The 22,914-nt window shown below is 51.2% G+C and overlaps 9 protein-coding genes across 9 annotated transcripts; 7 read left to right on the forward strand and 2 right to left on the reverse strand.

Annotated features, from left to right (window-relative positions):
• Positions 1–280: 280 nt before the first annotated feature.
• On the forward strand, positions 281–941 carry Aspvir_007254 (uncharacterized protein; the record flags this gene model as incomplete). Its single annotated transcript, XM_043270436.1, has 3 exons — positions 281–286; positions 355–472; positions 532–941. 3 exons carry the CDS (start codon positions 281–283, stop codon positions 939–941), a joined length of 534 nt encoding a protein of 177 aa, XP_043126371.1.
• Positions 942–3,030: 2,089 nt separating this feature from the next.
• On the forward strand, positions 3,031–4,437 carry Aspvir_007255 (S8 family peptidase; the record flags this gene model as incomplete). The annotated part of the gene is made up of 4 exons (XM_043270437.1): positions 3,031–3,354; positions 3,412–3,856; positions 3,922–4,010; positions 4,084–4,437. The coding sequence occupies 4 exons, from the start codon at positions 3,031–3,033 to the stop codon at positions 4,435–4,437; spliced, it is 1,212 nt and encodes a 403-aa protein (XP_043126372.1).
• A 760-nt stretch (positions 4,438–5,197) lies between these two features.
• On the forward strand, positions 5,198–7,008 carry Aspvir_007256 (putative MFS multidrug transporter; the record flags this gene model as incomplete). Its single annotated transcript, XM_043270438.1, has 5 exons — positions 5,198–5,409; positions 5,467–5,488; positions 5,555–5,628; positions 5,716–6,045; positions 6,105–7,008. 5 exons carry the CDS (start codon positions 5,198–5,200, stop codon positions 7,006–7,008), a joined length of 1,542 nt encoding a protein of 513 aa, XP_043126373.1.
• A 545-nt stretch (positions 7,009–7,553) lies between these two features.
• Aspvir_007257 (glutathione S-transferase family protein) lies at positions 7,554–10,137 on the forward strand (the record flags this gene model as incomplete). Its single annotated transcript, XM_043270439.1, has 6 exons — positions 7,554–8,302; positions 8,376–8,955; positions 9,199–9,329; positions 9,387–9,564; positions 9,630–9,713; positions 9,769–10,137. The coding sequence occupies 6 exons, from the start codon at positions 7,554–7,556 to the stop codon at positions 10,135–10,137; spliced, it is 2,091 nt and encodes a 696-aa protein (XP_043126374.1).
• Positions 10,138–10,318: 181 nt separating this feature from the next.
• On the reverse strand, positions 10,319–11,319 carry Aspvir_007258 (uncharacterized protein; the record flags this gene model as incomplete). The annotated part of the gene is made up of 3 exons (XM_043270440.1): positions 10,319–10,976; positions 11,040–11,152; positions 11,251–11,319. The coding sequence occupies 3 exons, from the start codon at positions 11,317–11,319 to the stop codon at positions 10,319–10,321; spliced, it is 840 nt and encodes a 279-aa protein (XP_043126375.1).
• A 495-nt stretch (positions 11,320–11,814) lies between these two features.
• Positions 11,815–12,281, forward strand: Aspvir_007259 (uncharacterized protein; the record flags this gene model as incomplete). The annotated part of the gene is made up of 2 exons (XM_043270441.1): positions 11,815–12,142; positions 12,229–12,281. The coding sequence occupies 2 exons, from the start codon at positions 11,815–11,817 to the stop codon at positions 12,279–12,281; spliced, it is 381 nt and encodes a 126-aa protein (XP_043126376.1).
• A 1,109-nt stretch (positions 12,282–13,390) lies between these two features.
• On the forward strand, positions 13,391–15,722 carry Aspvir_007260 (uncharacterized protein; the record flags this gene model as incomplete). The annotated part of the gene is made up of 3 exons (XM_043270442.1): positions 13,391–13,443; positions 13,639–14,006; positions 14,080–15,722. 3 exons carry the CDS (start codon positions 13,391–13,393, stop codon positions 15,720–15,722), a joined length of 2,064 nt encoding a protein of 687 aa, XP_043126377.1.
• Positions 15,723–17,780: 2,058 nt separating this feature from the next.
• On the reverse strand, positions 17,781–18,812 carry gldB (putative glycerol dehydrogenase (GldB); the record flags this gene model as incomplete). The annotated part of the gene is made up of 2 exons (XM_043270443.1): positions 17,781–18,350; positions 18,405–18,812. The coding sequence occupies 2 exons, from the start codon at positions 18,810–18,812 to the stop codon at positions 17,781–17,783; spliced, it is 978 nt and encodes a 325-aa protein (XP_043126378.1).
• Positions 18,813–20,415: 1,603 nt separating this feature from the next.
• On the forward strand, positions 20,416–21,852 carry Aspvir_007262 (phosphatidyl synthase; the record flags this gene model as incomplete). Its single annotated transcript, XM_043270444.1, has 1 exon — positions 20,416–21,852. One exon carries the CDS (start codon positions 20,416–20,418, stop codon positions 21,850–21,852), a length of 1,437 nt encoding a protein of 478 aa, XP_043126379.1.
• Between the last annotated feature and the right edge of the window lie 1,062 nt (positions 21,853–22,914).

A 22,914-nucleotide genomic window follows, 5' to 3' on the forward strand; every position in this document is an offset into this window, starting at 1 on the left:
AATGTATCCAATGCAAACAAGACAAAAAGGCATGCATTCCAAGCATTCCATGGTGCCATGTGGATGATGTCACACGACTTCCGTCCAAGTACTTCAAACTGACGTATCACCGAATTGCTTCAGATCGCTTTCTCTAGGTACTTATACTGCACTTGGGAATAATATCCTATGCTATCTATCTACAACTGACTCATTTGTTGAACTTCAAATACTGAACACTCAGGGACCACAACAACATAACAGGATCTGTGCACCAAACACATAGATCGTTTCGCATATCATGGACGTACGTGTTGGGGATGCGCTATACCTCTGGAGCACTTCTGGTGGCTGATATCTTGTCCTGTACTCTAGGTATTCTACGCTTACACATACTCAACCGCGGGATGGCTCTCACTACAAGCCATACCTTTGATTGGGATGCCACAGATGATCGCAAGAATCATGCTAGAAGAAGCCAGGCAGCCGTCGCGTAAGCCCCATACTCAGAAAAAATTGACATTCAGCAAGAACCGGTGCTAACCGTCGCAGAAATTGAGGTCTACTTCGCTCGTTGCCTTGGCTTCAGTCTGCTCACGATCGCCACCTTGACCATCATGCTGAGCGGTTCCGTCCCTCTCAGCTCAGCCGTTTCAGAAGCAGTCTCAACCGAGGACTCCGACCCTAAGGCTCCGTATGCCGTTCCTACGTTGGTAATAACGTCCCTCTACCACGCCATATCGGCCTTTTATGCGTACACCTGGTATACCACCACCGACCAAGTAGTCTTCGCGGCCGCCATGGTGGGATACTTCGCCGTCGGGTCCCTTGGATTGTGGTGCACGCTCTTTGCCAGCAGCCATGGGAAGATCAGTCGTAAGACGGGGGCTGACAAGAGGACTACGGGATTCCCGTTTCACAACAGAGTGGCGGAGAGGAAGCATGTAGAGAAGAGTGAATAAGGATCTGACATTGTACTGAGACGGCGACGAGATATTTGTCGAGTTTGGTGATATGGTCAGCCTAGGAGGATGGTTCGACTGGATTATTGCTCATTGTACTTACCAGGGCAACTCTCTCCGAGGCCTCTTCACACTATATCCTTGAGGGCGTTGTCCTTGATGTTCATCAGCCATATCCAACCTTGTACATTAAAATATGTCTTGGCAGCAGGGGAGCCGGCGTTTTTGTTGCCAACGTTGTTATCTGGTGGTTCTTCATCATTGATTGAAATGACAAATGCAAGGGTTCAACTATAATAAAAACCTTATCTTTGAGACATAAGCATGTATACATGCATGTCGTCATCTTCACAAGTATATATGCATATTGCAACATATAAATGGTTTAATAATAATAATAAGCCCCAACGGATTCCCGGTGGAACAGAACGTGCCAAGTCGGCATGGGTGCACTGAGAGTCTTGGCCTTTTGCCCACAAGGCACAATCACCCCCCATGATCCCACTCTTCAGTCGGACCTGGCTGACTGGACAGATCCTCTTATCAAGATCACGAGCTCAATGCAACTGGGATAAATCACCAGACATTCTAGGCCATTGGCCAAGCCGGAGAAGGTGCCCGCGAATCCTGCCTGCACAGATGGGACTCCCTCGGCGCTCAATGTCTTACAGAGTACCTACTCTATATCTCTGGAGTCCGGGCCCTGAATCTATCATCAATAATCATGATAGTTTTGCTGTTCCTAATAATAATCTATGTCACGGTATGGTCCCTTAATGCCAAGGCCAAGGGCTCCTCGGACGCCCGCCGGCGAGAAATGATACCGGGATGTATCTAGGCTAGCCACAAAGGTCAAAGGGACTGCTTACGTTCATCAATTGCCAGTCTGCCGTTATCACTAGCCGAGGCCATGTGGAGAGGGGAAGTTGGTTGTCCCCTTCGTTCGACAGTTACCCCGAGCCCTCGTTGCCGTGCTCGAGTCAGCACAAGAGTCACCTCGAGAGGTTCGAGTGTGTTGCCCTCGAACCATGACTGCATCAGGAGATCCGTAAGACCACATGTGCGCACGTATGATATATGTGTACTACCGTGATTCATAAAGGGACCCGGCGGGGATTGCCAGAGAAACAGTACGCGTTGTACAGGGCTCAATACCAAGGCTATCTGCTACAAGCCCGCACTGCTGGCTGCTCGATTGGCGTTTACTGGGCCTCCAGCCTAATGCAAACGTTATTACAATCTGCAGCTCCATTAAGCATGTCATGTGCTTTTTCCCCTCTTGCCAATCTCATGCCGCTGGGCCCCGTCTAGGAGGACCCTGGCACGCCTTTATCAGACTGAGCCACCTAGTCAATATCCTTATTTCAAGTGCGTGCAGAATTGCCAAGGAGGAAATCGCGTGGGATTGCCAAGTATCCTGGTAGGGTCACATCCGTCTCTGCAGACGAGTCGCTTGACCCTTCCTCCCCGAAGCTTTGCCCGTGGGACGGACCTCAGTCGGCGCAAATGCAATGGCGTGAGGAGTCGCTGAGGAAGCCAAGAAAAGACATATTACCTTCCATAAGGAGAATGCGGGCGCAAGAGTATTCATAGCCGCTATTTGCGCATCTAATGAGAGAATTCTCTTGTGCTCGGGGTGTTCTTGCACGAATCAGCGGCATCAATTACTATTCACCGTGGTCAATGTCTGCTTTCTGATGACCCACCGATTTCCTGTCCCGGACCCGGTCATGTTGGACTGATGAAAGGATCATATCCATCATCTGCATAGTTCATCTCACCTCATGCTCGCTGCATACACTATCTGGCTCTCCGACGGTGTGCGATGCAGAGATGCAATGTTACCCTGTTAGTTCCCATTACACTCTCCGGATCACTCTTCGGAATGTCTCCATCCTTGTCTCGCGATGGTGACTGGGAGATCCGGAGGGCATGAAAATGGTGCGAGAGCAGAAGAACATGAACGGAACATGAAGAGGGAAAGGTTATAAATACCTGTCTGTCCTCCAGAGATTTGTGTCCATCAGACCATTCAGTCCAACATCTCCCAGCCTGATCCGGTATCCAAAGTCTTCTCGGTGTCTTCGCCATGCTCTCTATCAAACGCACTTTGCTGCTCCTTGGAGCTGTCCTGCCAGCCGTGTTTGGCGCGCCTGTCCAGGAAACTCGTCGTTCAGGTCAGAAGATTCCTGGCAAGTACATCGTGACCTTCAAGCCGGGCACCGATGCAGCTACCATTGAGTCTCACACTCTTTGGGCCACTGATCTCCACAAACGCAACCTGGAGCGTCGTGATGCCACCAGCGGCGATACTCCCGTCGGTATCGAGAAGAACTACAAGATCAAGGATTTCGCGGCCTACGCCGGCTCCTTTGATGATGCTACCATCGAGGAAATCCGCAAGAGCGCAGATGTCAGTACTCTTCAGAAGGCTACCACTTCATGAGATCAGTGACTTACAAGCCCACAGGTTGCCCATGTCGAGGAGGACCAAATCTGGTACATTGACGCCCTAACCACTCAAAAGGGCGCCCCATGGGGTCTTGGCAGCATTTCCCACAAGGGACAAGCAAGCACCGACTACATCTACGACACCAGTGCTGGCGCTGGCACCTATGCCTACGTTGTCGACACTGGCATTAATGTCAACCACGTCGAGTTCGGTGGCCGCGCATCCCTGGCATACAACGCCGCTGGTGGCACCCATGTCGACAGCGTCGGCCACGGAACGCACGTTGCTGGTACCATTGGCGGCTCGACCTACGGAGTGGCCAAGAAGACCAACCTTCTGTCCGTCAAGGTCTTCCAGGGCGAGTCCTCCAGCACCTCGATCATCCTTGACGGTTTCAACTGGGCTGCCAACGATATTGTGAGCAAGGGTCGTACTACGAAGGCTGCAATCAACATGAGTCTTGGTAAGATGCATAGTCTCGCTCATTCGGCTGGATTGAAAGTAACGGCTGCTGATGGATAACGATAGGCGGTGGCTACTCTTATGCCTTCAACAACGCTGTTGAGAACGCTTTCAAAGAAGGTGTCCTTTCTGTCGTCGCTGCTGGAAACGAGAACGTATGTATCCCCGCGCTTCGAAGACCTACAAATGAACATTGCAAGTTTTCGTCGGACTAACATATCGTGCCAGTCTGATGCTTCGCAGACAAGCCCTGCCTCTGCCCCTAACGCCGTGACCGTTGCTGCGATTAACAAGAGTAATGCCCGCGCCTCCTTCTCTAACTATGGCTCCGTTGTGGACATCTTCGCTCCCGGTCAGGATATCCTTTCCGCCTGGATTGGCTCCAACACTGCCACCAACACCATCTCTGGTACTTCCATGGCCACCCCCCATATTGTTGGCCTGTCCGTCTACTTGATGGGTCTTGAGAACCTCTCTGGTCCTGCTGCTGTGACTTCTCGCATCAAGCAGCTGGCCACCAATGGTGTTGTCACCAATGTTCAGGGTAGCCCTAACAAGCTTGCTTACAATGGCAATGCTTAAGCTTATGCCGAAAGGCCGATGGATTACAGAGACTGCGCAGGGCGAGTCTTAACCGATGGATGATTGGGAGAAGTAAGCGAGCGCGGAGGATGTCCTCCGCAGGTTGATGAGTCTATGAATTCTAAGTTATATAACGAAGCAATGGAATGATTTGTGTGATTTGATACTCCACCCTGTAAGCAGACAACCTTCTCTTCGGCTTGATCTAATAATATGTGATGGGATGGAGGGAAATCACACTTCAACTATGTCGACTAAAGTACGTTAATCACCACCCACGCCTGCGAGGTTTTTCGCTCCAGCTGACGCTCACATCCTCGTACATTACGCCTCAAGGATACGACCGGAAGATTGGCGATGACGAACGGCGTGACGAACATGCCAAGGAATTGGGAAAAGCATATCCATCCGTGAGGAATGTTGATCGTGATGAACCTTCCGACCTTCCAGATGAAGCATGCCATGGCCCACACTGACACGACGAGAGCTGGGGATCCTTGCTCAGGGCCCAATGAACAGCTCGATATCAATAGGCTATGGAATGCACATTGAGGGAGCGCTTACCTCATGAGAAAGGTGTCGCATACCTCCCTAGAAGCCTGCTCTGAAGATAGCAACATCCTGTTCCTACGACGTATCCCTAGCTCCGGTGCTCTGAAGCCCTTCAAATGTGTCTAGCTCTCATGGATGTATCTCGTTCACGAGATCCTTTGCACCCTGAATCTCGAATTGGGTATTCCTATGACTTGATCTCTTCCTGATGCAGACCACAATCGCAATCACCGAGGAGAAGCTGAGCCCGTTGAGCAACCCGGACTCGCTACAGTTCCATCTGTCCCAATATGGGCTAAAAATGACCACCGATGAGCTTTATGTGCAATGGGCAATAGGCAACCGTCGACATCCTCGGAATTGGGATGTCTCTCGGAAGGTTTATGATATCAGCCTCATCTTCTTCCTTGAGTTTTTCACGTAAGTGCCTGTCTTTCTGGGACGATGTTATCTGCGCTAATTTGAAGAGCCTATCAGAACAGCTGTTAGCACTTCTGGTGTATGTTCCTTCATGTCGTATGAACTTATTCAACAGACCATCGACTTATACTGATCGTCTACCTAGTCAACCGCCGCCGGAGCTGCAGCTGCAGAATATGGCTTGGAGAAGACAACATCCATCTTCATATTTGTATCAGTGTTCGTTACCTGTCTCGCCTTTTGAGCCATTCCAAGCCATTTGTGAGAGTGGATGTGCTTGCGGGTGTCATTATTGACGTACAATAGGTATCTTCTCGGGCAAGCATTCGGTGGTATCCTCTTCCCGCCCTACTCTGAAGCTTTCGGACGCAAGAAGCTCTACATCGTCAGCACTGCGTTGTACAGCGTCAGCTGTCTCGTCGTAGCCGCCGTTCCTTCACTTTCTGGTGCGGTTGTGGGCCGCTTCGTCAGTGGGTTTTTATCGGCGATTCCCACCACAGTGGTAATAGGCAGTATAGAGGATATGTTCAACGCTCGCGACCGAGTTTGGATGGTATGTATCTGGGCCGTAACAAGCAACTTGGGTCTCATCGTGGGGCCGATTTTGAGCATCTGCATAGTTGCAGATATGGACTGGTAAGCGTTGCTTGACGATTGATGGCCCGGAAGAGCTGCTGACGGACTGACTTCTAAAGGCATTGGCTATATTACATTGCAGCCATTGTAACAGGTCTCCTTACCTTCGTCCTTCTCACCATCCGAGAATCCCGCCCGTCGCTGTTGCTGGCAAGAGAAGTTGCACAGCTCCGCAAGGCGTCAAATGTTGAGTCGCTGGAAGGAGTGAACCCAGATCATACACCGGATCTGCATAGCTTTGCGCGGCTAGCCCTATCTCGGCCTGTACTTCTTTTCTTCACCGAACCTATCGTGTTCATAGTGTCTTTGATAAGCGCAATCTCAATTGCACTGGTTTATCTTTTCACGGAAGCATTGCCTCCCATCTATGAAGCCTTTGGTTTTAGCCCCCGACAAGCCAGTTTACCCTTCATCGCTATCGGTGTTGGGCTTAGTCTTGGCTTGCTGACTCGCTGCCTTGACCTGTACATCATCGACCAGCACCGGCAGCAGGGCCGCGTCCTCCTTCCCGAGCACAAGCTGCTTGGTCTTTGGCTGGGAGCACCTATCCTCGCGGGCGGGCTATGGGTCTTCGCCTGGACCATTCCCCCCGACGTGAAAGATTTGCATTGGAGCGTATCCGTGATTGCGCTGTTGTTGGTGGGATACTCGCTGACCGAGTTAGACTATGTCCTTGGGGGCTATCTCACGGACAGCTATCTAAGCTACGCATCGAGCGGGTTCTCCGCCCTCAGCTTCCTCCGATCAATCCTATCGGCTGTCTTTCCGTTAGTCTCGCCCCATCTGTTCTCGGCTCTAGGGGCAAATCTTGCTGTGACCGTGCTGGCGGCCATGGCAACTATCTTCTGCATTGTTCCGCCCCTGTTCACGCGATATGGCGAGAAGCTTCGGGCCCGGAGTGCGTTCGCCAAGCAGAGTTTGACCATGTATCGTCGGTATACCGTTGACGAGAATGGATATTGACGTGTCGAGTCGTGAGGAGCATCGCTATTGGACGCCATTCAGCAAAATCGAGCACTGGACCTCAAGGCGGCAGGACAGGAGGAGCCTGATATAGGTCAAACTAAGATCGATAGGGATTTCCCTTTGACATGAGACAAATAACGTGGAATTGTTCTGTTGATATGAACTGTCAATTGTAGAGCTGACTAGTTTGCTGGTCGGTTTCCCTGTCACAATATCCGATAGTTGCTTTTTCTTTTTTGAGCTGTTTGATTTCGCCGTGACAACAGATTCGGTAGAGTCCCACAAATGGGAAGTGGAATCAAAGCCATTACGCAACTTTTGGGGGAGGCATGTATAAATGTAGATCCATCCTCTGTGGGATGTCTTTAGCAACTTCGCAACAATATAATTCTCCGTCATATTAATTGTCAAGTGTCAGCTCTCCACATCAACACGCCGCTTCAACTTCCCCACCAATTCCCCTTCCGCTCCTCCAAAAGCAGCACTCGACATGATCCAGACTCGCTAATCCCGCCTTGGTGCTTTGATGTTCCGCTCGAGAAATGGACGGCCCGGATCTTCAGCGATTCCGCGTCGACTCTCACACTTCTGATGGACAGCCCCGATCGCTGTCCTCCCTCGCAGACGACGCGTCCGCATTAGCTGCAACCCAACGGCCGCATCACCAGTCACATACACAGGAGCTTGCAGATCCTCAGGACGCGCAGTCGCTTCAGCCTCTTCAGTCTGCGCTTGAACACTCGGACCTCCATCTCCATCATCCGCAGGAACAGCGGCACCATCACAATGCGGGTCATCCGCTCAGTACACCGGTGTCTATGCGGCCGTCGCGGCCTGGCGAGTCGGTTAATACCGAGCTGATATCTCCTCAGCAGTTTAACGAGAAGCTGCATACCTACCACCAAACATCCCGAGAGCAGGCGTTCCCGGGTACTCTTTCGGATGGTCAGCAGATGCAATCCTGTTTAGCGCACGGCGGCGATCACGATGCACACCACGAGCAGGTCCTGTCGCAAGTACGCCCAGATCTTGCGGCTACAGCTGTTGAGTGTAATGGTAATGGCGCCAACGATGATGCGCACATGCGCAACACCGGCTTGCAAGTATCGCCATCCTTTCCGCATCATTTGCAGCTACAGCCGCAGAGCGACGGCTACTCTGTGGTCCCGGAGCTCTCGAAACAGGATGGTTGTCTGAAAGACATGAAACTGGTCCCTGATCCTCCCGACCTTGAATACTGGAGGGAAAAGCTATTCAACGTGGACGAGACGATCACCTTGACTGAAGACCAGTACGTTCTACGCAGTCCCCTTCATATCATTGACTCCCGAACGCACTTATCTAACCACTTGCTCTGCAACTAGATTCCGAACCTACTTCCCCCACGTCGACAACGTCTACTCCCACCGCTCCACACAACGCTACAAGCGCAAGCCCTTCGTATCCCACTACTGGGACTGCAGACTCAAAGGCCGCCCGCCAGGGACCCCCAAATCCGACGACCCGAACAAGAAGAAGCGGAAACGCACCGCCCGACAACGAGACCTCTGCGACGTCAAGATCAAAATCACCGAATACTTTCCCGGGTACGGTCTGGCGGCTGTGTCGGACTTTGCCGCGACCGGGCCCGAGACGTCCTTTCCTTCCTCGGAGTTTCTGCCCAGCGTGAACTCGTTGTTCCATGAGTCGGCCTTGGGACAGAGGAGGGACAGCCAGCCGTTCGGCGTGCTCACGCCGAATCCGACCTTACCCGAGGGTCATCCCGGGGCGAATGGAGAGAGATTCTTTACGATCCAGCGGGTCAATGGCAACGGTGCGAATGGGAAGAATGACGGGGTGGGCGGAGGCCATCGGCATACTTTGGAAGAGAGCGACCGGGTCAAGAAAAATAGTGTTCAGCGCTATTTGCTGAAAGAGGCCAAGGAGAAGAAGAAGGCAGTCACAGTAAGTGTGCGATCTGTTTCTTTTTACTACTTCAGTTTTCAAGTTTGCGCTGTGGTGTGACTGTCATCCATTAAGTGTGTATGTGTTTCCGCTATTTACGTCACTGCTGGATGCCGCATAAAATGACCTTCAGCTTCCCCGCTTGTCCCAGCTGCTACAACTGACACATCCACGAGACAGTTGCTCGATTGACAACACTTGTTTCGATTCAAAGTATATCTTGAGACTAACCAAATTTCTAAGACTAGAACGATGCCCTCCCAAAGTGAAGCCCAGCAAAAATCATACCACACCAAAGCTACCGGCTTAGCGGCCTTGACCGTTATAAATCATTCCAACGAAGCAGAATTAAAACTGTTCGGAAGTTGTTTCTGGTATGTCTGAGCATCAACGCTTTCAGCCCGGTCTCAGCTAAAAAAAGTATATTCTAGCCCTTTTGTACAACGCGTTTGGATAGCCTTGGAAATCAAGGGTATCCCATACCAATATATCGAAGTAGATCCGTACCAAAAACCTCAGTCTCTGTTGGAGGTGAACCCCAGAGGCCTGGTGCCAGCGTTGCGGCACGGTGATTGGGGATCGTATGAAAGCTCGGTTCTGCTCGAATATGTAGGTTTCAACCCACACTTTCCTTTCCCACGGAGAGGCCGTCGTCTCTTAACCAGGATCTGCAGCTCGAAGACTTGGACGTTGGTCTACCCCTTCTGCCGCCGGGCGATGCGAAGTTGCGAGCTCACTGTCGGCTCTGGACCGACCATGTAAGTATCGTGTGGGCCGACATTAGTTCCGAGACTAGGTGCTGAATGGCTGCAGATCAATCGTCACATCGTGCCCAGTTTCTATAGGGCTCTCCAGGAACAGGAGGAACAAAAGCAGACGGCGAATATGCAGGAGCTCCAAGACGGTCTCAAGACGCTAATCACGGCTGCCAATCCCGAAGGTCCATTTTTCCTGGGACCGAGCATCTCCTTTGTGGATGTCCAGATTGCCCCTTGGATCCTCCGACTAAGCCGCGTGCTCAAACCGTACCGTGGCTGGCCTGACCCCGAGCCTGGAAGCCGGTGGGCCGCATGGGTTAACGCGATTGAGGCCAATGAGCATGTCAAGGCGACAACTAGCTCTGACGAATTGTATCTTGACAGCTACGAGCGATATGCCCGTGAGTATATCTTCATGCCGTGACTGGCACAAGACTAACGTCCCCCAGAAAATCGACCCAATACGTCGCAGGTTGCAAACGCAATCAACTCCGGAAGGGGGTTGCCATGATTTCTTCAGCGAGCAAGGAGTGGTTCTGTCACTAAAGACACATCCCGGCGCGAATGACGCAAGGCTCCGCCCCGGTCGTCGCGACGTGCTGTGATCAAGTGGCCCTTGCGCCTCTGTAGCCCGCTCTGAAACCACCTCGTCCACCGGCATCTGGACCTCTAGGGCTGCGAATGGGTTGCCGCGGAGATTGTGGCTGGTCATTCAATACCCGCTCGCCAGCTTGCTGTCTCTCCTTCTTCTGCACGTAGGTTGAATTGGGTTTGGAGGAATATCCGGGGTCAAAGAGCTGTTTTGACTTCGTCGAGGATGCAGAAGAGTCTCTCTTGTCTCTGTTGTTGTCTCTGCCATTGCCGCGGCTCTTTCCCTTCCCTCTGCCCTCAAACTGTCTGGGAGGAGTCGCGCTTCGCGGTGACGATGCACCCGAGGTGGTTGCAGACGGACTTCCAAACAGTCTCTCTCGCACTTCCTCGTATTTCCGTTGTTTTTCTTCCAGGTTCTTCAGAGCAATGGCATGGCGTTCTTCTGGAGTCAGTTCTGACCGTTTCTGGTCGTCATCTGAATCCTCCAGGCTATCATTAGTCGCCAAACCGAGCCGACTGATTCCCGCAGTCGCTGAAGAAACTCCACTGGACGATGACTGGCGCGTCATCAATTGAGGCGTGCGGCTGAGTACAGTCACCGCTGGTTTGAAATCCTGCTTCAAAGGGACATCGGAACGAGCCTCTAGGAAGTGGAAAGTTTGTGGAGCTTCACTATCACATAATCAACACATAAATATTCAATTGAGATTGATAGTAGAGGGTGTATGCACGCACGCTTCGGCCCATAGCTGCCGGTTGAACTCGGCCTGTTGCGCCCTGCGCTGCGCCTTCGTAACTTTCGAGGATACTTTCTTCTCTGGAGGAGGGGTTGGATCATCGGCTAATTTCTGTCCAGGAGAAATTTTCCGGTCAGTCGCTTCTTGTGAAGGTGACGAGCGGACACAAATCGTTGAATGGTCATTGCTATTGGAGATAGAAGACATACATCTGCCTGTGTTTCCCAGTCATCTTCCCAAGCATCGGGGGAGCCAGCAGTAGTAGGCTTTGCGCTCATATTCACACGGCGGGAATGGAGTTAGACTTGGATTGACCACCACACTAGGGATGTAGGCGACTAGTCAAGATCTAGTGGTGTAAATGGGAGCAAAAAATGGGACGAGAGACACCAATTCAAATCCAGCCCAATATGTCCATTGATAGCGGTCTTGTCTCGACAGTTGTTGCGTGAGAAAAAGAATAGTGAGCAGCAGCGGGGAAGGCCAGCGAAGACGGGAAAATCATTGTTGCTTGATTAGTTAAACCGCAGCGGAGCTCCGACGTCTCTACTCCGCCGACAGCTGCATCTATACCAACGATCACCGTCTGTTTTCCAGCCTCATATTCGTTTGTCCTGCTTCTGGAAATAAATTACGATGCCGACTGGTAAGTCCTGGGCTCTGATGCTTTCCCACCAGCGCTTTCACAGTCCTACGCCTCCGCACCCAGTACGTCTCAATAGCTGCATGACTCGCTTTGCTAACGAAGCACAGATCTGGACGGCGACTCGCAAATGGCCTCATCCCCTGAATCTTCGGTCGACTCACCAGCCGGCTCCCGCACGCCTACAAACAACAATAGTCTCAATGACTCCACCCCAGGATTTGCTGGGGCTTCCGAACTATCCCCGCCAGGCTCACAGACACAGAACTACTCTGAAGTCACGGACATGGCCGGGCTTGAGAAGAATAGACCTTCGGATTTCTCGACACAGGTCGCTGGACAGCAGCAACAACAGCAGCGACCGCAAAGGCAACCCGGGGCACGGTGGATGAACAAACGGGCGGAGGAGGAGTACCAGCGAGCGATGGAGTATATCGTCGACAAGGACTTTAATCTGGGTAGGTTGAGTAATCAAGGGCAGCTTGCTTACTGTCATGATTCCTCTGGTACTTGTCATTGAGGACTATGGCTAATGTATGCCTAGATGAGTTTGGTGACCCTTTCGATGACCGAGACATGGAGGAGGAGGTATTCTAGGGTTTGCGATGGACCTACGGGGGCAGTTTATCTGTCGCTTTCGTAATGGGATTCAGAGGCAGTAGTTTACGACTTTATGAGTTATGCTTACCGGGGTATGGCCCAACTAGTGTCTTTTCTTTGCTCTTCGACGATAATGGCTAACCAGTAAGCCAGAATTGAATGATATTCGCTATGCCTCTCCTTGGAACTTTTATTGCCATGTTAGGCCCACTTCCGTCAATTTGACGTTGAGATCTTAAGTAGTCCCTTCGTTGGGTGAATGCCATTGTTTGCCAATGGTGTAATCAAGGAAACGTGCCTAAGCTCAGGCTTGAGGCTCGTTGAGACTCGGATGTGATCCAGTAGATAAAGGCAGTGTGTCATAGCGAATTGCCTCATTCAAGAATTGCGAAAACAATCTCTCCTTGACTTGTTGCTTTCCAGTGATGTATAGTCATACTATGCGGAGTTGAAAGCCGGGCATCTCAGACAATGACAAGCCTGTTCCTGTCAGGATACGACAGGTGTAGTGTGTCGTGGAACAGAGTCAAGTAGACGAGACGACGCCTGAGTTTCTTCAATCATAACATTCGTGCTGATTATCCATTTTCTCAACAAGATCAGGGTGTTGGAAAGAAACCGTGCTGTGCGGCTGTCCGACTTGTCGATTGTCTTCCTGGGTGTATCAAGGCACAAGGACCACCTTTTTCTTCACTACACATGAAGTACAGGATGACCAAGTCGCCCCACGGTATGGAATAGAAAGAGATACCCTAGATAATTCAGCGTCTCCAGGTGAGTTGTTCGCATGTAGAGGTATCTCGTGGTTTATCTAATAGGTGGTTGGCACAGCAACGGCCCGCCCACCGCCAATCAACACGTCCATCCGGCTTAATTGTTAGTCTACCTTATTATTATGATTTCTTTCATCTCGGCCTTGACGCGTATTTGTATTGCTTAGGATAGATGGTTTTCTTCTCTGTCAGCGTCGCATTTATGCTTCAATCATTAAGCTTGTATCCTATTATTGCAGTATTCTAGAAGCTTGAACCTCTACATTGCATTCCCCGTCAACGTACAGTTGAGCTCCGTCACGGCGTCGACATTCCTCGGGGCTCCAAGCAGCGATGGCCACCGGTCATGATCCATCCCTTCAATCGGGCCCTCTGTCGCGAGCATGGTGAGTTGCTTCTTCTGTTCCGATTGACATTCCTGTGAATTACGAGGGGTGCTTTGACCGGGGAAGCGCCGAAGAATTCCCACTGCCCCTTTTCCCTCCCTTGCCATTACTCCCAGAGACCAAGGTACGATCGCTGATACGGTGGCGACTGTGTGCGCCAATCGCGCGCGCTTTCGCTGGGTTGAATATTCATAGCCAGCTTCAGAATCAGGACGAAAAGTTCAGTTTCACGCCCGTCAAGGCCGCCGCCGCCCCTCGTCTATGGGACCGAAAACCGTCGAACGCGTTCCTTGGGCGTTCGAAGTCGCGCAAAGTCTGGAAGCGCTTTCGTTCCTCCTTTAACAGCATGAAAGCGTTACAACGCCTCGTCGCTGCATCGCACGAGGACGTCGATGAAGATCTCTTCGCCGAAATCAACTTGTCCAGGAATCTGGGGTTTGTCCGTGGTGTCAAGCGACGATGTTTTGGGTTGGACGATCCTGAGAGTCAATCGGACAGTACAGTTCTACGAGGACGTTCGTTTCTTGAGACAAAATGGGAGTCTGAAGCGATGGGGAAAAGACGTATGCATGCTCGCTTGGTGTTTTGGTTTAGCCAGGCTTGGCGACTACGAGACACGCAGCTGATTGACTATAGGGAAACTGCCCACGAATCATACCGACTTTACTGATCTTCAAACGGAGCCGATGGATGTGGATGAAGAGGAGGAGGGAGGTCACGCTGTGGCTGACGAGGATGAGCCACGGGACGCGGCCACGTCAATCGCCGAACAGGACACGGACACATCCTTTGATTCGACCCCAGACACACCCACGGACTCGGTTCTTTTATCAGCGAATCTCCACACGCTACATGGCAAGTCCGTCAGTGCAGATCATTGCGCTGGAAACAACTACAATTTCGAGATAAATGCCACCGGCGAGGTCGCTCAACCTGACTCCCCACTTGACATCAATGTAGCGAGTCTTCATACCAATATTGCCCCAGATGCAGCCGTGGATACATATATGACGGATGATCGACAAGATCTGTCAGTCGAGACCGCAGACTCCACAATCGCAGCAGAAGTCACATCTGAGCAGTGTCTAAGTGTGCAACAAGAGTCCACTCTGGTACGTTCGGCACTACGCAGCTCGCTGGGTGGGGAGGATGCGGAGTTGCTCAATAACTTCTTGTCCAAGGCCAAGGCAGCTCGCGCCGCCAAAGCCGCAGCTATGACTGTGCAGGATGTGGCCGCAGAACAAGCCTGCCAGGAAGTGGACGACGTACCAACTCCACAGGCTCGACGGGCTCTGGAAGAGCTGGACACCAATTCACCCTCACCATCGAAAGTCCAGCTGTCTCCGGTCAAAGCGTCTGATCCCGCAGATGGTCCCGATCGGGATGATGAATCGCGGAAAAGCGTTGATGCCCGAGAGGACGAAAATCAAGCCGCCAGCCCGGTTCGTCGAAGTTCGAGGAACCGTGCTGCCAAAGTTCCACCCCAGACCACTACGCCCACTCTTCGTACCGTGACTCTTCGTCGTGCAAAGGGGACGGAGTTCGTCTTCCTGCAGCGCACAGAAGCCCAGGAGCTTGCGCTGGCGACGCGTCGAAACACTCGTCACAACAAAGGGGATGCGGTCATGCCGAAATACGTGCTTCAGGCGTTGGCGGAACAATCGCAGAACACCAACCTCGATGTCGATGATGGCAAAGCTGCAGATCCCGGTCGGAAGCGCACAGGGGCCAAGAAATATGTGACATGGAACGAGGAGCGCCTTGTGCAGTACCAAGGGGAGAACAACAGTGAGGGAGGGGAGCGGAAGCGCAATGACGTCGCTTTGAATCCAACAGTGAAGGGCACCGATAAGAAGAAGGCAGCCAGTAACCGCAGCACCCGGTCCCAGACAGCTAAGACCGGTAGTGATGAAGAAGTGGCTGCATCAACTACTGCACCTGCTACTGCAGCTCCCAAGGCGCGGCGTGTGCGGCGGCTAGGAGGGCCAAAGAGTAATTCCAGTCCTGTCGCGGCCACAGGAACGAAGAAGGCGTCGCTCCTCCCAACTCTCAGCACTAGCAACAGTGTTGAGAAACGCAAGAAATTGATCCCCAAGCGGCCCAGCGCTGTTGCAACGGGTACTCCCGTTTCGAAAAAGATGCTACCTTGCGCCAACGCCGACGATAGGAGCTCGTCCGACTCTACCAGCGGTAGCGCTCCGCGAATAAGATCCAAGAACATTCTCAAGGCACATGCTGGATCGACACCGATGCCGAGACGTATCCGTCCCCGCCCTTGATTGTGCACTTCAGCTTCTATCGTTGTCTTGTTTCCAATACTGATCCTCCTTTGGAGGTTGTACATAGCCTGGTCCGCCAATCAGCTGCTTACGGGGTTTGCAAGGCGCATGGGACTGGCGAATCCAGCGTTGTTGTATTGTGATTGTTATTGTTGCGGTCGACTTATCAGTGCGTAAGGCGTTATGTGAGTTCATCAGCAGTGGTTTGTTGATCTGTTGATCTTCAATCCTGCTTTCATGTGAATATTACCACCATCACTTCGGGTTAGTTTCTGTGAAGGTGGTAAAAGGTCAATTCCAGCCAACCATATCAATTGTTTGTCATGACTCGACGATCATCTTACAAGTATTGTATACCACTGAGGAATCTAGTTGACTACGTAGCTACCAACTTGGGGTGTGTTTATGGAGATCTCGCTTAGCCTTTGAGAGTCCAGCGTAGTTTGTTTAGTGCGGGGGAGAAGAGATGCGTCGCATCGTCATTTGTTGACCATGTTTATCACCATTATCGTATATGCCGAGCATTACCGACGATTGACTCCGTAGATCCGACTCGTAGCAGGAGCAGGATGAACTGTGAGGTGACTCAGATCCGATAGCTATGCAAGTGGTGCCTAATAAGGAATACAGGCAATAGGTGGGCAAAGGTACGGTCAAACCAAGATGACGGCCATGCTCTTGGCTGAATCTTGTCGTTAATATCCCTATCAGCAATTGACTTTTGGTAATTAGATAGGACTTATGAGGAAGGTTTGCCCGCTGCAGATGCATTCTTCTGATCCATCATAAGCCTTGCAGAACTTATTACCTTGTGTCCTAGCGGGAGCATATCAACGACGAGTAAACTAACAGTTACTGCATCTATACAGGAATAATCTCTCATCCTTCATTTTGACCCAACTCGGACGTACCGAGCTGTTTCTCTCTACAGAAAATCACTCAAGGGATGGAATCAACCTGTGAGTACCTTTGTCTCGAGTACGGATTCATTATCGACAATTTGAGGATGGACAAATCATTGTCGGGGACCATGTGGATCCATATCCATATCCATATCCATATCCATATCAACTCCGTTGCTAACCTTGAGCGTGAGCCTATCAGTAGGATAGCCTATTCAGTGTCACCATTCAAAGGAGGTGTACGGAGTAAGTTAGATGACAGCGGCGCCGTAGTAACAGTAAGGACCTCTGTGATCCACTTGGCCAATATCCTTAGCCCAATGAATTTCGTGCCGACGTCATGGCCTGCTTCCCGTCATTCCTCAAATGATCCTATCTACTTATCCCCAAGAGTAATGTTACTAGTGTAGGGCTACAGCTATTATTATTGCTAAGGTAGGTATGTCTCAAGCTAAACTCGGTCGTTCCCGTTTAGGAAGCTCGGTGTTTAGGGCTTTTCCGTTTTTGCCCACCGGGCGTGGCTGAGTCCCGGGATTTCCCGATTCTCATTTCTCGAGGCTGGTGACTGGCGGTGCATTGATAATAATGTTTCGGACTCCAATTAGCTTTCGCAGTAGTAAATCTTAGGTAAATAAGGCTGTATGCATTGGCTTGAACCCCTGACGGAGCTCTCTTGGATATCCAAATTCGGCCAGGTGCTAATGTTACAATGGAGACAGCAGCATAGCATAGCGTCATCCTGCGTGGCTAGTTCTGACTTGGAGGACTGTCCTCCGAGTCATTGGTATTACATTTACAACCGCCTCTTGATACTACATGCAGTTACATCGACGCTGCAGCCTGTAGGAAGCTCGGCATCTCATTGGATTTACGGCGGCATTTTGAGTTGAAGAGTTTTCAAGCAATTTCGGGATGGAATTGACAGGAGGTGTATTGGTGGTTGGTGGCGCCGTATTATACGGAGTACTTTGCAGTTTCATTATTTTATCTACTGCACTCTAATGTACTTTGTAGAAGTGTACTGGTAGATACTAGTAGCCAGCTAATCCAGCTAGCTTATTGAATTGTTTCAGATGTAGCTATGTACCGTGTTAACTATCATGATATTCGTCCCAACGTTAATTGATTTTTTATGACCCGCATAAAGCGAAACCAATTAAGCAGACATCTGCTTGGCCGTCTCCACGGGCCACACATCGTAACCAAAAGTATCCTTCATGTTGACGAATCGGAAATGGCGGCCCTCGGCGACCTTGTTGACCGCCTCAAAGTCGGCATCCGACAGCTGAATGCTCTTGAAGTTGGACTCGATACGAGCCGGGTTCGAGCTCTTGGGCAGCACAACGTAGCCGCGGCGCAGACCCCAGGCAATCAGCACCTGGGCCAGGGTGTTGCCACCCTTCTTGGCGATCTCGTTCAGCGTCGGGTTCTCGCTGACGCGCTCGCCGGTGGTGGGGACCTGGTTCTGGGAGCCCAATGGCGAGTAGGCCTCGGGCAGGATATCGTGCTTGAAGCAGTACTGAACGAGCTCCTCGTTGGGCAGGAAGGGGTGGATCTCGATCTGGTTGACGTGAGGCTTGACCTTGGCGATCTTGAGCAGCTGCTCGAGCCCTTCGATGGTCCAGTTCGAGACACCAATGGCCTTGGCCTTGCCGTCCTCGTAGAGCTTCTCCATTGCCCTCCATGTGGGCTCGGGGTTCTTCGTGAGGTCTTCCAGGATGACGTACTATTTGTTTGCTAGTTAGTAGGGGGTTCAGGCTGAGATACTGGGACAAATCACCTTTCCATCAGGGCCGATCTTGGGCTTCTCCTGTGTCTCCTTCTCTGCGGCAATGGGCCAGTGAACTAAGAAGAGGTCTACGTAGTCGACCTTGAGTTTCTTCAGGGAGTTCTCAAGCGACCAGATGACATCGTCGTAACGGTGCAGGTGGTTCCAGACCTTGGTGCAGATGAAGATATCCTCGCGCTTGACCGAGGGGTTTTCCTTGAGGAAGTCTTGGATGGCATCACCGACCTCGTCCTCGTTCTGGTAGAACCAGGCGCAATCCAAGTGTCTGTATCCTGTCTTGAGAGCACATGTGACAGCGTTGTAGGTCTCGCCTTTGGCACCCTCGCTGGCGAAGGTTCCGAAACCGACGGCGGGGATCTTGACGCCGTTGCTGAGAGTAAAAGTGACACCGGCCGACATTTTGCAGAGAGGTTAGGAGCGCAATTGAGGTAGTTGGTGTAGAAGAATTCAAGGATAATGGAGAATGGAAAAAACTGATCAAAAGAAACAAGATGTTCAGGGGTATTGGAATGGATGATGGACAAGTGGGAGAGAGGAGGAATTATTGGGTGGTTTTGAGGCGGAGGGGTAGCAGTGCAGCAAGAAGCTTAGGTGGGGTCGCAGAAGACGACCGAAGGCGGCAAGCTGGGATGACGATGATGATGATTATGAGGATTTTCTCTTATTGATACTTATGATTCTTTTTTTATTCTACAGAATCTTCTATCCTAAGTATCAATTCCTGTTCTTTGCAGCTTAAAGCAACAAACATCCTTGACTGCATACATTCTTCACTACAACTGCCTCTACTTTTCTGCACTCAATTGCTGATGATAATTGATAATACCTACAGCTATTCTGAATCTCCCTAACATTTTAGAGAATTATTCCCCAAAGTTAATTCACCATTATTACTCTGTAACTCTGCTTCTCTTTCTTTTCTCCCCTTAGTGATGTGATGCCCCACCAAGACACACAGTCCCTCAGCAATGACATCATATCTGCCTACCTGCAACCAGCAAATCAAAAGGACGAAACGACGCGAGCGTTTGACCCGCCGCCGCCCGCTCGATCGTCATCGGCTCCATCGATCTCTGCATATTCCATGGGTGGAAAACCCTAAACAGCCAATCAATAGCAAGCATGTGTGGGTTCCTGTCCACTCAGCGTGCAGATTGGCCTCTTGCTGGCTGAGAGAATCATTTCTTGGGCGGTTCGTCTGGTAAAGAAATTTCCACCTTAAGCCCTTACCGGCCAATGGGTGGGTGGGAACGTCAGTGATGCCACCGTCGGCCTCTCAGTCCCCGCCCCGCCGTCTTTCCATGCTCTCTCTGATAAATAATTTCTTGATAAATGTTACAGACCGTATCAAACAGGGTCTACCTCTCTAATGAAACATAAATACCTTCCTTTACGGAATACGCAGTACAGCCCAAGTACCAAGACCCACGGCAATCCTGCCTGTCGGGGCTGGAAAGGGTTTAGCCAGCCCGACGCCGGCTCCGCCGTACCCGCTGGGCGTATCACTATTTCCCTGGTACCAACCATTATTGGAAACAGTTACTCCCGCAGTCATTGCTGCTACCATGATACCATCCCAATTTTTCAGATACCTAAAACGATGATGACGATAATTCCTAGGAATGATGATACGCCTGGGTGGAGCCTGATTTTCTCATTATGCTGCTGCGTTGGATAAGGTAGACAGAAAAGAGAGTGATAGGGGGATGGTTGACCGCCACCACTGGTTCTGGTAAACCATGTTCTACGGTAGTTAATAAATACCTGATCTCCTTCATTATCATCTTGACTTGTCTTCATTCACCTTTTCCCTTCATCCCATCCTTCCTTGTCGTCTCGGGAAGCCGTTTAGTGAATCCTCCAAACAACACTGATCCGGCCCGCCCTCCCATATAAGAGTGATATCATCTTTGCTTCTCTTATTACCCACTCATCTCCCTCCTACGTTTACTCTACTTTACTCTACATCTACATACTCTTTCAACTCTCATCTACCATCACCATGCCTCGCTTCGATGATGCTGACTTTGGCGTCGAGCCCCCTCCTCCCGGTGCTCGTTCGCCCAGAGATGCCCGTGGCAGTGCTTCAGGCTCTCTTCCCATCCCCAACGAGGCTGGCAACACTGTCGAGATCCCTGCCACCAGAAGCTCCATCAGTGATGCTGCTCAGTTCATGCACAACCTGAGCTTGTCTCCCTCGATGCGGGATCGTCGGGGTTCTCGCAACTCTTTCGGCACTTCCCTCCCCATCCCCAGATCCCCTCGTGTCTCTCGCCTATCTTCTGTTCGTATGGCCGACGCCGCCTCTGTCTCTCGTGACCTCCTGGCCTCTCAGGTGCAGGACATGTCCAAGGAGAAGGTCGCTGCCGCTAAGAACATGGCCTTCGCTTTCGACATCGATGGTGTCTTGGCTCACGGCAACCACGCCATCCCCGAAGCCAAGGAGGCCCTTAAGATGCTGAATGGTGACAACGAGTTGGGCATCAAGATCCCCTACATCCTCCTGACCAACGGTGGTGGTAAGACTGAAGCCGCCCGCTGCGAGCAGCTGTCCGAGATCCTGGAGGTGCCTATCTCGACCGACCAGTTCATCCAGTCTCATACTCCAATGCAGGCATTGTCCGAGTACTACGAAACGGTTCTCGTCCTGGGTGGTGAGGGTCAGAAGATCCGTGAGGTGGCCGAGAACTACGGCTTCAAGAACGTTGTTCACCCCAAGGATATCCTTGCTTGGGACCCCACCGTCTCCCCCTGGCGCACATTCACCGCCGAGGACCGCGCCGAGGCCAAGCCCCGCGACTTCTCCAAGATCAAGTTCGATGCCATTCTCGTCTTTGCCGACTCTCGCGACTACGCCACCGACATGCAGCTGATCATCGATCTGTTGCTGGCTGAGGACGGCAAGATGCTGACCCGCGCCAAGGACCCCGTCTCCTCCCGCATTCCCATCTACTTCTCCCAGGGTGACTTGCTTATGCCTACCGACCACAAGGGGCCTCCTCGGTTGACTCAGGGTTGCTTCCGTATTGCCATCGAGGCGCAGTACAAGGCTCTGACCGGCGTTGACCTGGAGCGAGTTGTCTACGGCAAGCCCGAACGCGCCACCTACACCTACGCCGACGAGGTGCTCAAGGCCTGGATGGAGCAGATCCACAACGAGAACCGGCTGCCCAAGAACATCTACATGATTGGTGACAACCCGCAGTCGGACATTGTCGGTGGCAACATGTACGGCTGGAACACCTGCCTGGTGCGCACCGGTGTCTTCCAGGGCGGCGAGAACGACGAGCACAACCCCGCCAACTTTGGTGTCTTCCCCAACGTGCTGGAGGCAGTCAAGGCTGCCGTCCGCAAGGAGCTTGGCCAGGAGTTCAAGTTCAAGTGGAACCCCAAGGTCAACCCTGTCACCCACGGTGATGGCTCTTCCGCTGTCGAATAAAACATTGACTTTTGCACTACAACTACGCTACGTGACAAATGATTTGAAAAACAGGGAAAAGTGGCTGAAGAATGGGTTGAACTTTATTCTGGGCGTCTGGTTTACTGTCTCTTCATTGCTTTACGGTCATCATCACATCATGTTGATCTAGACGACTTTGCATCTTGGGTTTATGGGCTAGGACTACTGATATCCATCGGCGCTTGTCTAGATGCCATCCGGCAAGTCGACCACTGCTACAACTGGTTACAATTGATTTTTTTTTCTTTTGCTTGCAAATAGACCTCTTTCGATTTGCGTCATGAATAAGAGTTTTTAGTTCTTTGCATTGAAGTGATGCGGTCATGGTTGACGCCATACTGACGAGTGTATCTGTTCAGCGAACTTTGTTCAATTAAGGTTACCCGCAACAGGTAAACAAGGCAATTTCTCCGAGACTCATCCCTAATACGGACAATTAAAGACTATCAACCAAGTGGCAAAAATAACTCGGCAGCGTCCGAATCATCTGTCAGGGACAACCAAATAATAAGAAAAAGAACTTTCTAGACCAATAGATCTGTCTACATGTGTACAAGCAGAGCAGGGTGTGCAGTTGACACAATCATGAGCCGGGTATTGCCTCCAACGTGGCAATGGCAATGGCAAGGCATGGCAATGGCAATAAATGGCAATGGCAAGACAGGCGTATTATTAGCACAGAGAGTTGACACCAATGCAGACTAAACTAGACTGCAGCCACGACGCAAGCCCAGCCGGCTTCTATCCGGTCGGAATGGTGGCTTTTCGCTTGCAGGGTTTTGACTAGATAATGATTTATGATTTATGATTTGGATGTGTGGCAATCTCCTACGAAGTAGTATCTTGTCGGAGTACAACATGATATGGACGGGGTGAGATTGATCTGGCTGTCGGAAATATCATTGCCGAACGAAGCGTAGCGTGTCTTAGATGGTGCATACAACAGGGATGCATATACAGAGTAGGTTCGGTGTATGTCCGGCTCCGCATACAGCCAGACGGATTGTTGCTCGTTCAGTTGCTGAAGAATTGATCCACCAG

The sequence above is a fragment of the Aspergillus viridinutans genome (genome assembly GCF_018404265.1).
Source record: "Aspergillus viridinutans IFM 47045 DNA, scaffold_5, whole genome shotgun sequence".
Lineage (NCBI taxonomy): Eukaryota > Fungi > Ascomycota > Eurotiomycetes > Eurotiales > Aspergillaceae > Aspergillus > Aspergillus viridinutans.